The 15,669-nt window shown below is 35.4% G+C and overlaps 1 protein-coding gene across 1 annotated transcript in view; it reads right to left on the bottom strand.

Moving 5' to 3' along the window:
* Positions 1-15,669, bottom strand: part of SUGT1 (SGT1 homolog, MIS12 kinetochore complex assembly cochaperone) — a 43,949-nt gene that overhangs the window by 11,478 nt on the left and 16,802 nt on the right. The window contains exons 9-11 of the mRNA XM_030311833.1: positions 14,968-15,064; positions 14,093-14,200; positions 3,865-3,955 (exon numbers count right to left, since the gene is read on the bottom strand). Of these exons, the coding sequence (XP_030167693.1) occupies positions 3,865-3,955; positions 14,093-14,200; positions 14,968-15,064 (296 nt within the window). The remainder of the gene's footprint in view (positions 1-3,864; positions 3,956-14,092; positions 14,201-14,967; positions 15,065-15,669) is intronic.

Here is a 15,669-nt window from a genome sequence, read left to right as displayed (position 1 = left end):
ACAGGTGCCCTCCTCAATGCCCATGACCCACTTTCCCCTCCTTCCCATCCCCCTAAATAGTGTTTTTTAAAATGATGCTTAAGAAATTTCTCTTATAAATAACATTTTAATAAATGTTAAAAATGTGGCTTTTCCTTGGGGTGCTTGGATGGCTCAGTTGGTTAAGCATCTGACTCTTGATTTTGGCTGAAATCATAATTTCATGGTTTCATGAGTTTGAGCCCTGTGTCAGGATCCGCACACTGATCATGCAGAGCCTGTTTGGGATTCTGTCTCTCTCTCTCTCTCTCTCTCTCTGCCCTTCACCTGCTCATGTGCTCTCTCAAAACAAATAAACTTTAAATAAAAAATGTGGCTTAGTTTTTCTGAGGTACTCCTGTATCTTTCAGAGTTAAGTATAAACTGAAAATATAAGTAATTATCCATACAATTAGACAGTGAGTTAAGACTCCATCCTCTCCCCACGTTAAAATATTTGATTACTTCGATAGGAAATAATAATTCTTCTTGAATGATGAAAAATACACCAGGCAATAATCCAGAGCTCAATGTCCACTAACGCACACATAGAAAACATTAGTATCTGTAGGGCACGTTGAAGTTAATGGAAGCTGCTTGCAGCCAGACAGGCTACTGACTAGCCCAGGGGCTCAGGGCACTGCCAAGACTACCCTAAAGACTAATGGAATCAAGAGCCCCCCCAAACCACCCCCCCCCACACACAAATAATTAAAAACTAATCTACATAGTAGCTATAAGAGCAGTGCTGTTTACTCTCCAATGGAAATACAATGCAGGCACAAATGTGAGCCACATACATAATTTAAAAATTTCTAGTAGCCACATTACTAAAAAGAAATCAGATGAAATGCATTTTAATATTTAACCTAATATATTCAAAACTGTATCAACCTCAACACAAAATCAATATAAATATATTAAGATATGTTGTAATTTTCCTTTCATAAGATCTTCAAAATCTGTATTTTATACTTCCAGCACAACTCAATCCAGACTAGTCATTTCAAATGCTCAGTACGTACAGTGGTGACTATACTGGAAAGTGTAGCTACAAAGCTTTAAAAAACACCCAATTCAAAGTTTCTCTATTAATATATTACAACACACTAAAAAAAACTATATAGGGGTGTCTGGGTGGCGCAGTTGGTTAAGGGTCCGACATGATCTCACAGCTTGTGAGTTCGAGCCCTAGGTCAGGCTCTGTGCTGACAGCTTAGAGCCTGGAGCCTGCTTCAGATTCTGTGTCCCTCCCTGGCTCTGCCCCTCCCTCGCTCATGCGCTCTCTCAAAAATAAACGTTAAAAAACATATATATATATTTATTATTTATTATAAATATATTAGGACACACTGAATGTCCCCCTTCCTCTACTGCCTCTCTATCTCCTGTTCCTCAAAATAGTTCAGAAATGAGAAACCACTAACTGTTCATTTTGTTGTTCCATCCTTTCTCTTCGCCTATAAACCAACTTTCTCCCTATCTATCTCCTAGCAAAACTAAACCAAACCATAATACCTCACACAGTTTTATTTAGGTTAAGCATATGGTTTTCCAATCTACTCTTCCTCTACCATTAATCCCCTCTTGATCTATGTACATTTTCACTAGTAGCCAAAGAAAACAAACAAAACAATGCAGGTTACACTAAATTAAGAGCCTAAAAAAACATGGGTTTAATTAATCCTAATGCTGACTCCCCAGAGAATGAAAACACAGATTCTAACTTCCACTTTACACACAAGAAAACTGGCTCAAACGTGTTAAGCAACTTGCCCTTATCTCCAGTCTCCAGCTTGCAGGACACAGGAATTTGACAAGCATATTAATTCCTTACAAAAATATACCAGGACAGGAGGAATAACATCTGAAATATCCAAGGCACTGTGTTTAGAAAAACTCTGCAACTGTAACACTAAAAATCTTTAGATTTAATCTCAGAAAAATTTTAACACCTGTAGATGAAAGATAAACTACTGAGGGATGGTAACCTAACTTCCTTGCTCATTCATTATAATATCAAACAATTGCAAAGATACTCATGTCAGCAGATTTGCCACTGTTAGAAGATGCAGGAACAACCAGTATCACATACAGAGTTTATGTAAGAACCAGACCCAGATCCTGAAGACCAGGGTTTAGTCCTTGACAATGAAAATTGCCAGGTGATCTTAAGCAAACTGCTTCTTCTCTGAGCCTATAAAACAGGGCTGCCTAATTCAGAGGGCTGTTGTTAGAATTCAGTGATATACGACATTTAAAGTGTTTCTTTAAAAAAAATACTTGAACTATATATATAAACCTCAGCCCCCAAATCCCAGAGAGTCAGCCCCAAAAGAACTACATAGCATCTTTCCTATGTCTTTCAAATTAAGTGTGAAAGCAGAAGTTTAAGAGCTTAAATACCAACTTCAAATAGTTCAATATAAAAACTATCTGTTGGTGTCAATTTCCTGGTTTTGCTAATTACACTATAGACTAGTTATGATGCTCTCATGCAGGGAAGCCAGGTGAAGGGCACATGAAAACTCTTAGTATTTCTGCAACTTTCAAAATAAAACTAAAATAAAATAAATGATCTATTGGCTAACTCAGGGTTTTCTAAAAGGTGCCACAAGGAAATGTGTTTTCTATCACAGAAGAAAGCAGTGAAAAATCTAAAAGTGGCTGAAACACAATGTTAGCTCATTTTGGTCATCAAACTGGAACATTAATCAAAAAGAAATTTTTCTCCTCCCATTAATGAGGCTAATGCTGTAAAATACACTCTTAGACTGTAGTTCTAGGAGTGTCTAGCATATTAAATATTCCATTAGAAAAATACCCGCCTACTGCATATACTTAAAACTGACCCAATGTAATATATATAATGGAGTATTACTCAGCAATCAAAAAGAATGAAATCTTGCCATTTGCAACTACATGGATGGAAATAGAGGGTATTACGCTAAGCAAAATTAGTCAGAGATAAATATATGACTTCGCTCATATGAGGACTTTAAGACACAGAACAGATGAACACAAGGGAAGGGAAGCAAAAATAATATAAACAGGGAGGGGGACAAAACACAAAAGACTCTTAAATATGGAGAACAAACAGAGGGTTACTGGAGGGGTTGTGGGAAGGGGGATGGGGTAAATGGGTAAATCATTGTTGCACTATATGCTAACTAACTTGGATGTAAATTTAAAAAATTAAATTACATTTAAAAAATTTTTTAAAAATAGAAAGAAAAAAAAATTGACCCAATATAAAGTAGCCTGTCCCTTAAAGGGTTAAAAACAATCGACCCTAGTTTTCTACTCTTCTCCTGGGCTTTTCTGTCTTCATGACCTATTTATGAGCACTTGTACTAAAAGAGCAATATAGTGAAATGGGTTAGATACTTTACACTGTCAAGCCCTGAAATTCCAGGAAATTAGAGTTGACAATATATTCTATATTATTCTATAAGAAGAAAGAGAAAGAAAAGAAATAAAAGGGAAAGGGAAGAAGAGAGACTATTTCAGGAGAATAAACCACTAATTCACTTGCAACCCAAAAAGAAGTAATAGGAAAGGGCAACACACAAAAACAACCCCCAAATGATATCCTACATTAACTTGGTAAACAATAAATCCCAACTCCCTCAGGGTTTTTGTCCCCATTCATTTGTATTGAGTTTAAGAAGTTAGAACCTTCACATGAAAAGCTAGTTTGTATTCATTACAGAGCAATCTTCTTACACTCATCGTATTTTACCTTGGGAACATAAATAATGTAGGCAGAAAGAAAGTCCATTACTATTTAACTTCAACTATATAACACAATATGAATTTAAAGCTCATCAAGGCCAGAAAACAAACCTGCTACAAACTGTTTTGGAGTAGGCACATTTCCTTGCCCCTCTAGTTTTTCCCATCTCACAGCTTCTGTCTTTTTCATTTTAATTTCAATCTGGAAGAAAACACCAAACAAAATTTATTATTCAATGAAAAATATACAAAACATTAAAAAAATGCAATTTCCTCAAGTCATAAACTTTTATAAGAATTAATAGAACCCTTGAGATCATTTCCTTAAATTATTCAAGGTTAAATTTCAAGAACTTGGAAACATTTATTTTTCTACTTAAAAGCCACCCTTCAAAAACAACATACATACACACTATAAGCTACAATTAAGAAGAGTCTTGGGGCACCTGGGTGGCTCAGTCGGTAAAGATCTGACTTCAGCTCGGGTCATGATCTCATTGTTCATAAGTTCAAGCCCTGCATAGGGCTCCACACTGGCGGTACAGAGCCTGCTTGGGATTCTCACTCTCTCCTCTCTCTGCCCTCCCTGATTCATGCTTTCTCTCTCAAAAATAAATATGTAAACTTAAAAAAAAAAAAAAAGTCTTGAAATCCATGTTTTTTTCTTCCAATGCAGTGTTCTCAACCAGAGGTGATTCTGCCTCCCAGTGGAATTTGGCAATGTTTATGGATATTGTTGGTCATCACACCCAGGGTGGGGGTTAGGGATGCATAAAGGGCAACCTTCCCAAAACAAAGATTTATACAGCCCCAAATGTCAACAGTGCCCCCCTTTGAGAAACCCTGTTCTAATAGAATCACTACATTTGCGTGCACATTAACCTGTTTGAGAGTGGAGAACACTACCATTATATAAACATATTACAACTGGGGCACCTGGGTGGCTCAGCTGGTTGAGCATTTAACTCTTGATTTCAGCTTGCATTGTGATCTCATGGTTTGTGGGATCAAGCCTCACATCGGGCTCTGCACTAACAGCACAGAGCCTGCTGGGGATTTTTTCTCCCTCGCTTTCTGTCCGTTCCCTGTTCACATGTGCGCACACGCTCTCTCAAAATAAATAAACATTAAAAAATACAACTAATGCTACCATTTTTATAATCATTCACTAATTATTAAACATACAATATGAACAAGCTGTAATTTTCACAGATGTGGTGGATTTTTTTAAATAGTAAAAACAAGTTCCTGACCATCTTGAAGTATGTGAGATATAAGATACTACAATAAAGTTGACCATGAGGCAAATAAATGTTCTAATAGCTCAGGAGAGATCACACCTGGGTGTAAAAACAAAGAGTTTTAGCACAACTTGCAGAGCTTTGAGGGGTAGGAGCATTTACAATGGTGGAAAGAGGAGGTCTCTGGAGACAAAAGGAACAGCCTAAAACGAGCCCTGAGGTTTGAAAGGACACAAAGCATCAGGGAGTATGGACAAGACCAATTTGCCACAAGTCCAAGATTTATGTTAGAACAGTAAAAAGCTACAGATGGAAAAGGTGTAAGGCAAATTATGAAGAGCTTATGAATGCTAGACTAGCTTCACTTATTAAAATGAAATTTACTGGGGCGCCTGGGTGGCTCAGTCGACTGAGCGTCCGACTTCGGCTCAGGTCATGATCTCATGGTTTGTTACTTCGAGCCCCGCATCGGGCCCTGTGCTGAAAGTTTGGAGCCTGGAGCCTGCTTTGGATTCTGTGTCTCCCTCTCTCTCTGCCCCTCCCCTACTCATGCTCTGTCTCTCCCTCTCTCTCAAAAATAAATAAACATAAAAAAAAATTGTTTTTTTTTTAAATGAAATTTATCTTTAACTCTCTAATCAAGGTCGATCCCCTAGGGTCTATTCTTAACCCTAACATACACTCACATAACACTTTCATCTATCTTGTTTTCCTTATATTTTAATTTTTTTCTAAGAAAAGAATTACTACTTTTGTAAATATGAAAAAAAATTATACAAAGTTTAACAAAAAGAAAAGCCTATTCACACTGTTTCTTTGACTCCTTTAGATCCGATAAATCATTTAAACTAGCAATTACTGGTAATCTTTCTACCATCTGCACTTAGTGATAGAATCCTTAAAATCTGCATTTCATAATAACTTAAAACACTGAGAAATCTGCCAATATTTTTATTTTTTTTTTTTCAACGTTTATTTATTTTTGGGACAGAGAGAGACAGAGCATGAACGGGGGAGGGGCAGAGAGAGAGGGAGACACAGAATCGGAAACAGGCTCCAGGCTCTGAGCCATCAGCCCAGAGCCCGACGCGGGGCTCGAACTCACGGACCGCGAGATCGTGACCTGGCTGAAGTCGGACGCTTAACCGACTGCGCCACCCAGGTGCCCCTCTGCCAATATTTTTAACGAGACATGAAGTGATGGTATGGAAAGGGTTGTGGTCTCTGAGGATTTGTACTTTCTTTAGGACAGAAATGTAACCAAAAACTATTTTTATAATGAGAAAAACATGAAATGTCACTGGGAAAGAGACCAAAAGTGCACTATTTAAAAAAAAATTTTTTGAAGTTTATTTATTTTGAGAGACAGAGAGAAAGAGCATGAGTGGGGAAGGGACAGCGAAAGGGAGAGAGAACATGGCACAGAGCCTGACACAGGGCTTGAAGCCATGAACTGTGAGATTATGACCTCAAAAATCAAAGAGCCAAAATCAAGAGTCGGACACCCAACTGACTGAGCCACCCAGGCAACCCAAAAGTACAGTATTTTTAACATAATTTATGTGTTTAAATTCTACATAAATAAAAAAATAAACTCTACATAAATAAAAACAATTTTATAAGAATCTCTACAGTTCTCTAAAATGATGACTAATTTTTATAAAGTAAAATGCTATCAATATTTTCTCATATACAATATTAAGTGACAGTAATATTAGTGACAGTATTTTAAAAGTTATCACTGCTGGAATAATTATCAAAAAGGGGCAAAAATCTAGTAGCTGGCAATGACACAGCAATAGTTACTGAAAAGAGCTATTATCCTAAAATTTAAAAAGTCATTTTGCTTCTTTAATTTTCAACTCATCTGGAAGTGAAGACCTGGCAAGCAGTGTATACATCAACACTACTATACTTAATTAACCTCTGCCACAGAGCACCCTATATTCACACCTCACGTTCCTGCACTTACGCAGGGTCTATAAAAAGTTCCTCGTTTCACCTAAAGAGCAGCACACACTACCATTCACGTCTACTAAAAACAACCATAACCTGAGAAATTGTGTAGTATGAACAAAGAGGCCTTTATAAGGCCAAAGTCAAAGCTCTTAGTAACAACCTGTATCAAGACATGCTGACCTGAACTTGAAATTGTACATTATTAATCCATTCACCAAAATAGCTGCACATAATAAACCACTTAAAGCAGCTTTTTGGGGGCGCCTGGGTGGCGCAGTCGGTTAAGCGTCCGACTTCAGCCAGGTCACGATCGCGCGGTCCGTGAGTTCGAGCCCCGCGTCGGGCTCTGGGCTGATGGCTCAGAGCCTGGAGCCTGTTTCCGATTCTGTGTCTCCCTCTCTCTCTGCCCCTCCCCCATTCATGCTCTGTCTCTCTCTGTCCCAAAAATAAATAAACGTTGAAAAAAAAAATTAAAAAAAAAAAAAAAAAAAAAAAAAAAGCAGCTTTTTGAAAAGACAAAAGTGAGGAGGAATACTAATTTTCTGTGAATTCTTTTTTACACGTATTTCACTTTCAATGTTCATATATGCTTTTTAAATTGAAGTGTTAAGTCTTAATGATTCTGGCAGGTACCTCCAGAGTTACCACCAGCCCAACTTCAGGTACTTTTACTGTGACTATTAAGAAGCTATTCTATTTTCATTTAAGTCAAAAATAATTTAAAAGTTAACTTAAAACTTTGGTAGTGTGCTTGAATGCTGCTCTCATATGCACAAGGAAGGCTTTCAAGAATGTCCCAAAGCAGTATTCACAGATTACTAATGAGAATCCCTGCTGTTCCAAACTGTCAGTTCTCAAGATTTTGTATACTATCACCCACCTCTAAAGTCTTCTCTGCACAGTTTAATTTTTTCCAATGAAAGGACTTCAGATTTAAAGGGAAGCCATTACTTCAAAAGGGTCATGACATCCAGATACCACCTTAAGAGGAGGTTAAGCTCCCACTTCCTGCTACAGAGGGACAGTGAAGGCATCTTTCTCAGACACTATGAGTTGTGGCAGTTTACTGCTGAACTTTCTTTTTCTGGTAGTTTTGACAACCACCTGTTTCAAGGCTGTAGTCATTAAATAATTGTTCCCGACCTTCAGAATGTAATTTTTCCCAACATTCTCTTAAACATTTAATTGCTGTTATCTAACCCCTTCATCTGATAATAAACTCAAGTCTTCCTGAAGTCATACTGCACAACCACCATCTTTATTTTTACACTCAAATCATTTAAGTCTATTATTTCAGAGAGAAAGAGGAAGAGAGAGAAAGGGGGCGCACAAGCAGGGGAGGGGCAGAGAGAGAGGGAGACACAGAATCTGAAGCAGGCTCCAGGCTCTGAGCTGTCAGCACAGAACCTGATGCGGGACTCAAACCCATGAACCGTGAGATCATGACCTAAGCCAAAGTCACATGCTTAACCGACTGAGCCACCTAGGTGCCCCTACACTCAAATCATTTTATAATCATTTTTTTAAATGCAAAGAACAGTAATTAATGACAAGAAACTGAAAAATCTTCTCCAAAGTTCAACAAATTTTTAAATGTTTTTATTTTTGAGAGAGTGCATACGAGTACTGAGTTGGGGAGGGACAGAGAGAGACGGGGACAGGGGATCCAAAGAGGGCCCTGTGCCCGATGCGATGCGGTGCTTGAGCTTGAGATCATGACCTGAGTTGAAGTTGGACGCTTAACCTACTGAGCCACCCATGCGTTCCTCTTCCCCAAAGTTCTAATCGCACAATTCAAATATCTGCTTTGTGTCTACTCGGGCCAGGCACTCTATTAGTACAAAAGGTCACAGTCTCTACTCTCCTTGAAGAAATTATTCAAGAAGCGATATTCCCATAAAAAAATTCCAGCAGGTATCACCTCTAGTGAAAGATCTAAATATAGGGAAATATTCCAGTTTCCTGGAAAGAAGTATGCCAAAATATCATCAATAGTGAGACTGAGTAATTACTTTCTCTGCTCCTTTACGTTTTTCCAAATTTCCTATGATACACATTTATTGCTTTTACAATCTGAATAAAAATCTAAATAATCTGGATAAAATAACTATAGCAGTAACATTTCTTGAGCACTATTACATACCGTGTGTTTCATATATATCATCTCAGTTAAAAGAACAACGCTATAAAAGGAGATTACCATCCACATTTTAGAGATGAGGCAACCAAGATAGACAACTTGCTGGAAGTGTCTTCTGCTAGAAGTTTTACTTACTTCCTCACAAATAAACAGAGGTTGAAAATAAGACAACTATCAGTTTTAGAGAAGAGTCATAGATAGATACTACCTGCTGGAAATATGGCCATGAGCAAGTAACTAATCTCACTGAGCCTCAGCTTCTCCTGTAAAAAGGGATTAATAGGGTCTACTTCATTTAGGGTTCTTATGGGGATTAAATGAGCCCATGCATGAAAAGAATAGAGCACTGTATCTGGCAAATAACTGAATGTTCTTATCATTATCTTTATCATCATTATAATCAGCTAAAAAATCTGTGCAAAGTATTTAACATCTCTGGATTCAGTTTATACCTGTAAATAGGTGATAAAAATACCTATATCATACAGTAATTGTTAGGATTCCATGTGTAGATAATACACAGCATTCAAAATAGTTACCTACTATAATTCTACACAGGTCAAACAGATAGGACTTACTAAATAAGCTACAATAGATGCTTGCAATGAAATACTTTCCTGTAAAACATTTAAGGGCATGAAAAAAATATCCATAATATATGGCTAAATTTAAAAAGATAGCTACAGACAGTATTTACAGTAAAGTCCTTTTCTTTTGAAAATACATGAATATGCATTAGAAAAGGTAGAAAGAATACACTTCAAAAACAATTTGTGCATCATCAGCAACTAATTATTTAAAAACATAATTACCACCACCACTGTTATCAAAAAGACATAAAACAACAATCCAAAAGTCTCTACATCCTGCCCAGACATCCCCAACTCCATCACATCATCATTAGGATTCTTCTATGAATATTAAGAAAAGGAATTCACTCTGAAACTTCTCAAATTTTACTAAGTTAAGGGAGCCATGGTCTGTCTCAAAATAAAGACACACATTTTTACCTCCCACAATTCCACTCAAAAGCCTTCATATTTTATAGACATAATACAAAAAATTGCTCTGACTAGAAATAGGAATAGAATTTTTTTTAAAAAATTTTATTTTTAAGTAATCTCTACACCCAATGCGGGACTCGAACCCACAACCCCAAGATCAAAGGTCTCACACTCCACTGAATGAGCCAGCCAGGTACCCCAAAGAATATTTCTACACAGCATTTTGAAAATTCTCACTTTTTTAGGAGGAGTGAATATTAACCTTTAATATGAGTATTTCACAGCACAGCTGACACTTAAGTTATAAGCCTGTGATTCTGAGCAGAGAATACTGTCATGAAATTAGTAAGACAGAACAAAAGAAACACTACAGTTTCTTAATAAATAAAATGAATTAATAGCCAGATAGGAAAGCTTGGATTCAATAAAAGGGAGAAATAACTGTCAGAAGTACTGAAAAAAATGAATTCTGACTTGGAAAAATCTAGGTAGGACACTGTAAAATATTTAGTTAAAAATGCTATTTCACTGATTGAAGGGTGCTACCTCTCTTATTTTCATTGCAAATTATATTTCCCTTGAATTAATAACACTTAACCAAAGATTATACAAGAATATGCAACATTTCTTCACCCTTGAAGGTGGAAAAGAAAAAAACTGAATTCCCAAAGAAATCACCCCTTTAAAGCACACATTTTACAGAATCTCTAATTTTAAGCAGTTTCTTGTGACCAGAAGCATTCTTTTCTCAACTCACATAAACGATTCAAGATACCTGAATTCATATGAAAACCATGTGATTTCATTATTGTCTTCGTATCATCACTAAATAAACCTCAGTAACCCACAGAAAGATTTGATTTTCAGTATTTAACAGTCTCCCTCTGCTGTATGAAAAAAGATTCTAAATTTTAATTTCCCTTAAGATATAATTAAGTACAATTATTTCAATTTGTTTCCCATAATATACATCTTAAAAGTTGGTGGTCTAACAAAACTAATATATGTTACTTTCGGCTAGGAAAAGAAAAGTCATCTTCTTTACACGTCTTTAGAATGGTAATTCTTTAATCTAGAACTTAGAAAAACCTAAGCAAAGAAGCACTAGCTTTCCAGAAATGAAAGTATTTCCCCTGGGCCAAGATGGATAATTTAGTAACTATGTAAACTTGGGGAAAGCTTTTAAAGTCCATGAACCTCGGTTTCATCTATAAAACTAAGAATAAAAATAATCTAACAACTTCAAAGGGTTAACATCAGAATCCATTTTAAATTAATTCACTGAGGGGCATCTGGGTGGCTCAGTTGGTTAAGCATCTGACTCTTGGAGTTTGGGCACAGGTCATGATCTCACAGTTCATGAGTTCGAGCCCCATGTCAGGCTCCCTACTGCTGGTGCAGAACCTCCTTAGGATTTTCTCTCTCTCCCTTTCTGCCCTGTCCCCTCCCCCTTCTTTCTACCCCATCTAACCCCCCTGCCCAAAATAAATAAACTTTAAAAAATTAAATAAATGTATTCACTGAACAATTATTGAGCAGCCCTATGTACAACACATAGGGCTAGGGTTGACAAATTTAGCAAATGGAATATACTTACACTAAAAAATTATTCAGTTTGTAAAATTAATGGGGCATCCTATACTTTATAAGCCAATCTTACCTGGAGCATATACAAAGACATAAATATGACATGCTTATCCTCACAGACTAAATGCAAGGGAAATAAAATGTATACATAAACTACTGCACAAAAAAGAAAAATAGTTATGTAGCATTTAAAGAAAGAGGAAAGGCACAAAAAAGGTAACTGGGAACACAGCAGCAGCACTGCAAAATGGTCAGATTCAAGAAGTACTCAAGACTCAAAGGAAAATAAAGAACAAGAGATGACAGTGCTTCGTTAACATCCTCAATTCTAGCCACACAGACTTCTGTATTTATTATCACAAATACTATTCTTCCATAAGTTACATGAGGCGACCCACTAACACAAGTTTTAAGTCATTTACGCCATCTATTCACACAAGTCAGCTTCCATTTAAACTACTTCAAAAGAATATGCATTAACAACCTGTTGATAAAAATACCGTATGTAGGAAAATGCCTAATTCGTAATTTTCTCAACTGTCCCCCTCCCAAATCTAGCCATAGTTTTGTGGTTGATTACTTACCCATCTTCTTTTACTAAACAAATTCTACACTATGTGGATAGGGTCAATAGGACTACAATCTTGGTAAGATTTCATTCCTTTTTCCCACCTACTTTCTATCTTCCAAACAACTGTTTCTTCTCTCCCCCTCATAATTTAACAGCTTTGTACTTTGTAATCTTTAAATAAATTAGTGGGCAAATCATTTCTAACTAGATGCAAAAAATGACCACTTCTTTATTTTGCACTTTTGCTCAAACGCTCTGCAGATACCCTCTTCTTTCCGCAAAGCCAGTTACCATATTCTCCCTGACACTAGCTGACCTGATTCTACTCTAGGATATGAAAATTCACCCAGCCTTAGAACTTAAACTCAATAATTAATAACACAGCATGCTGCAGGACATGTTCGTAAAGAAGGTGTAGCAATGGAAAAAATCTACTTATATCATTTATTGTCATTAACTCATTACATATCTCCATACAATTTTATAGATGAAAAAATTTCAGCACTCATTTAGTCCATATCTCTCATTTATACAGTGAAAATTTACACCTACAATAATTTTGTGACAATGTAAATTCACAGAGCAAAGAACCAGAGTCAGATTTTTTTGATTTTTCAGTTCAGTACCTGTCCTGTTAAATTATACTACCTACATCTTTTGATTGATATCTAAAACAATATATGAATTTTAATTCCATTGCATACTTTTTGAAAATATAAAGAAATCTAAAAATTACATAATTACTCAAACCACAGTTTGAGTTACTCAGTATTCGCTTGTTAACAAAGTATTCTAAAATTCAACTTAATTAAAAAACAGGAAAAAAAACAGGCAGATTCATCTTCACAGTAGTATTTTTAACTGCATAAAACAGGGTGAGAAAGTATTTGTACATCAAAACAGACAAGTTCAAGAGAAGAGATACTCACTGTGAGTATCAAATCTTAAATAGAGGCTGATAATTGCTTTTTAAAAAACCTCTTTAAGAACTATTATACCAATCTTAATAAATATATAAACACTACTGAGGTTAAATTGAGTTTTACATTCCACTGTCCTAGAATTTGGGGAGGGGAAAATTGTTACTCAAAAATTATTGTTTTTAATTTGAAGACATGTGCCTGAAAGGATCTATAAACTTAAAATCAAGGGGCGCCTGGGTGGCGCAGTCGGTTAAGCGTCCGACTTCAGCCAGGTCACGATCTCGCGGTCCGTGAGTTCGAGCCCCGCGTCAGGCTCTGGGTGGATGGCTCGGAGCCTGGAGCCTGTTTCCGATTCTGTGTCTCCCTCTCTCCCTGCCCCTCCCCCGTTCATGCTCTGTCTCTCTCTGTCCCAAAAATAAAAAAAAATAAAAATAAAAATATTAAAATCACATGGGTGAGTAGTTGACCAATATTTCTAGATTTTGAAAACATCACTACTGACAACTATTTTATTTTTAAGTAATATCTACACCCAATGTGGGGTTTGAACTCACAACCCCAAGATCAAGAGTTGCATGCTCTTCTGACAGCTAGCCAGGTGCTCCCACTAACAACCCTTTAAAATTTTCTTACCTTTAAAAAATAAATAAAATAAATAATAAATAAAATAAAATAAAATAAATAAATAAAATAAAATAAAAAAATAAAATAAAATAAAAAAATACAAATAAAATAAAATAAAATAAAAAAAAAATAAAATAAAATAAAAAAAATAAAAAAAAATAAAATAAAATAAAATAAATAAATAAAATAAATAAAATATAAAATAAAATAATAAATAAAATAAAATAAAATAAAATAAAATAAATAAATAAAGAAAAAAATAAAATAAAAAATAAAATGGTGTAACTTACCTTTGTTGAAAGTACTTTAAATGTGCTCTGTTCTGGTATTATAAGATGAAGAAGTCTCAGTTTCAAATTATAATCCTCTCCAGAAGGAAGTTTCACCAAAGCAGACAACTAATGAATACAAAATTAGCAGTACATTTTATAATTTATATAATGAAGGATCACTTAAACTGAATATAAGAATAGAATTTCAATGCTGCTACAGATTGTTTTAAATACTTTATATAGAGTACCAGATTTAAGAAACTCAAAATAATCCTTTTTTTCTATCGGGTACCCTTTACATGGATTCTCACATACATCATTAAACAACAGAAAATAGTATGTTTCAAACAAATATTTAACATTTAAATCTCCAGAAAACTCAAGAGCAAAATATAGTATGAAACAAAAGTATTCATATGCAAGACATCTACTTCTACCACTAACTTAAATGTCATTAAAGTTTTCTAGTAAATGCTAGCAAACCAAATGATTAGAGGCCATACTAATTTCACGTGGTTAGCAAATTCTAAGACATATAAATCACTCAACAAATAAGTAGATCTTTTTCACAAAAGTGTATCACACAAATGTACCAAATCACATCTTACTAATTAATGTCTTTTATTATTTGTCAACCAGATTCTACTGTGAATTTCAAATCTAAAGGAAAATTATGTACATCTAGCTGTACCCTACAGTATAAACACTTTTGTCTCAAAATTTAAAATCACTCAAACTGAGAAGCAATGCTTTAGATTTTTATCAGCATTTTCCACATCTCAGGAAGAAATGATGTATCTGATAAACTGCTATAGGTTATTCTGCAATATACTATTTTGCAAATAAAAGTACGTAATCTCAAAATAAAAAGATAGTTCAAAGACAGTAATAACCTCTTTTTCTGAAAATTCCACATTTACATTATTCTTCTGAACATTCTTGATCATGAGTGTAATGATTACTTGAGATTCTGTTTGATACCAGTCATACCTATTAAAAGAGAAAAAAAAACCTCAGAACATCTAATATTCTCAAAGTTGTTGCTTCTTTATGTTTTGTCAAGATAAAAACTACAATATGATAAACAAGAGCTCCACCTTGAGGAACAAAATAGAAAAGCAGCTGGTGATTCACAAACAATTTTATGTAACTGTATTTCCTTTGATCTGTACTAATGAACAGTGAGGTATAATCCCTAAAACGTTTCCAGGAGACTTAAACACTTACATGATTTTCGGGGTTCTGACTTACATCTGTATTACTGTTATGCTTACTCTAATGTTGAAAACAAAACTGATTCTAAACAACAAACCATTATTATATACCATCAATAGTTTTACACTTCCGTTTCAATCTAATACGAAGAAAAAGCACTCTATCCCTATTTTACAGATGAAAAAATATAAGCCCAGAAGGGTGAAGCAATAAGCCAGTCAGTGGTAGGTGTTACACTGGACCCACATCAACCTGACTTCATACTCCAAAATCTCTTAACTGAAGCTGGGGGCAACAGCCCTGAACACAATGAGCAGAAGCAAATGAGCTAAAAATTAAAATAACTTAAAAGTTTAACCCATCCTACCAAACACAACATT

Source organism: Lynx canadensis, chromosome A1 (genome assembly GCF_007474595.2).
Source record: "Lynx canadensis isolate LIC74 chromosome A1, mLynCan4.pri.v2, whole genome shotgun sequence".
Classification (NCBI taxonomy): Eukaryota; Metazoa; Chordata; class Mammalia; order Carnivora; family Felidae; genus Lynx; species Lynx canadensis.
The sequence above is the reverse complement of the archived record's forward strand: the minus strand, read 5'-3'. Positions and strand labels throughout refer to the sequence as shown.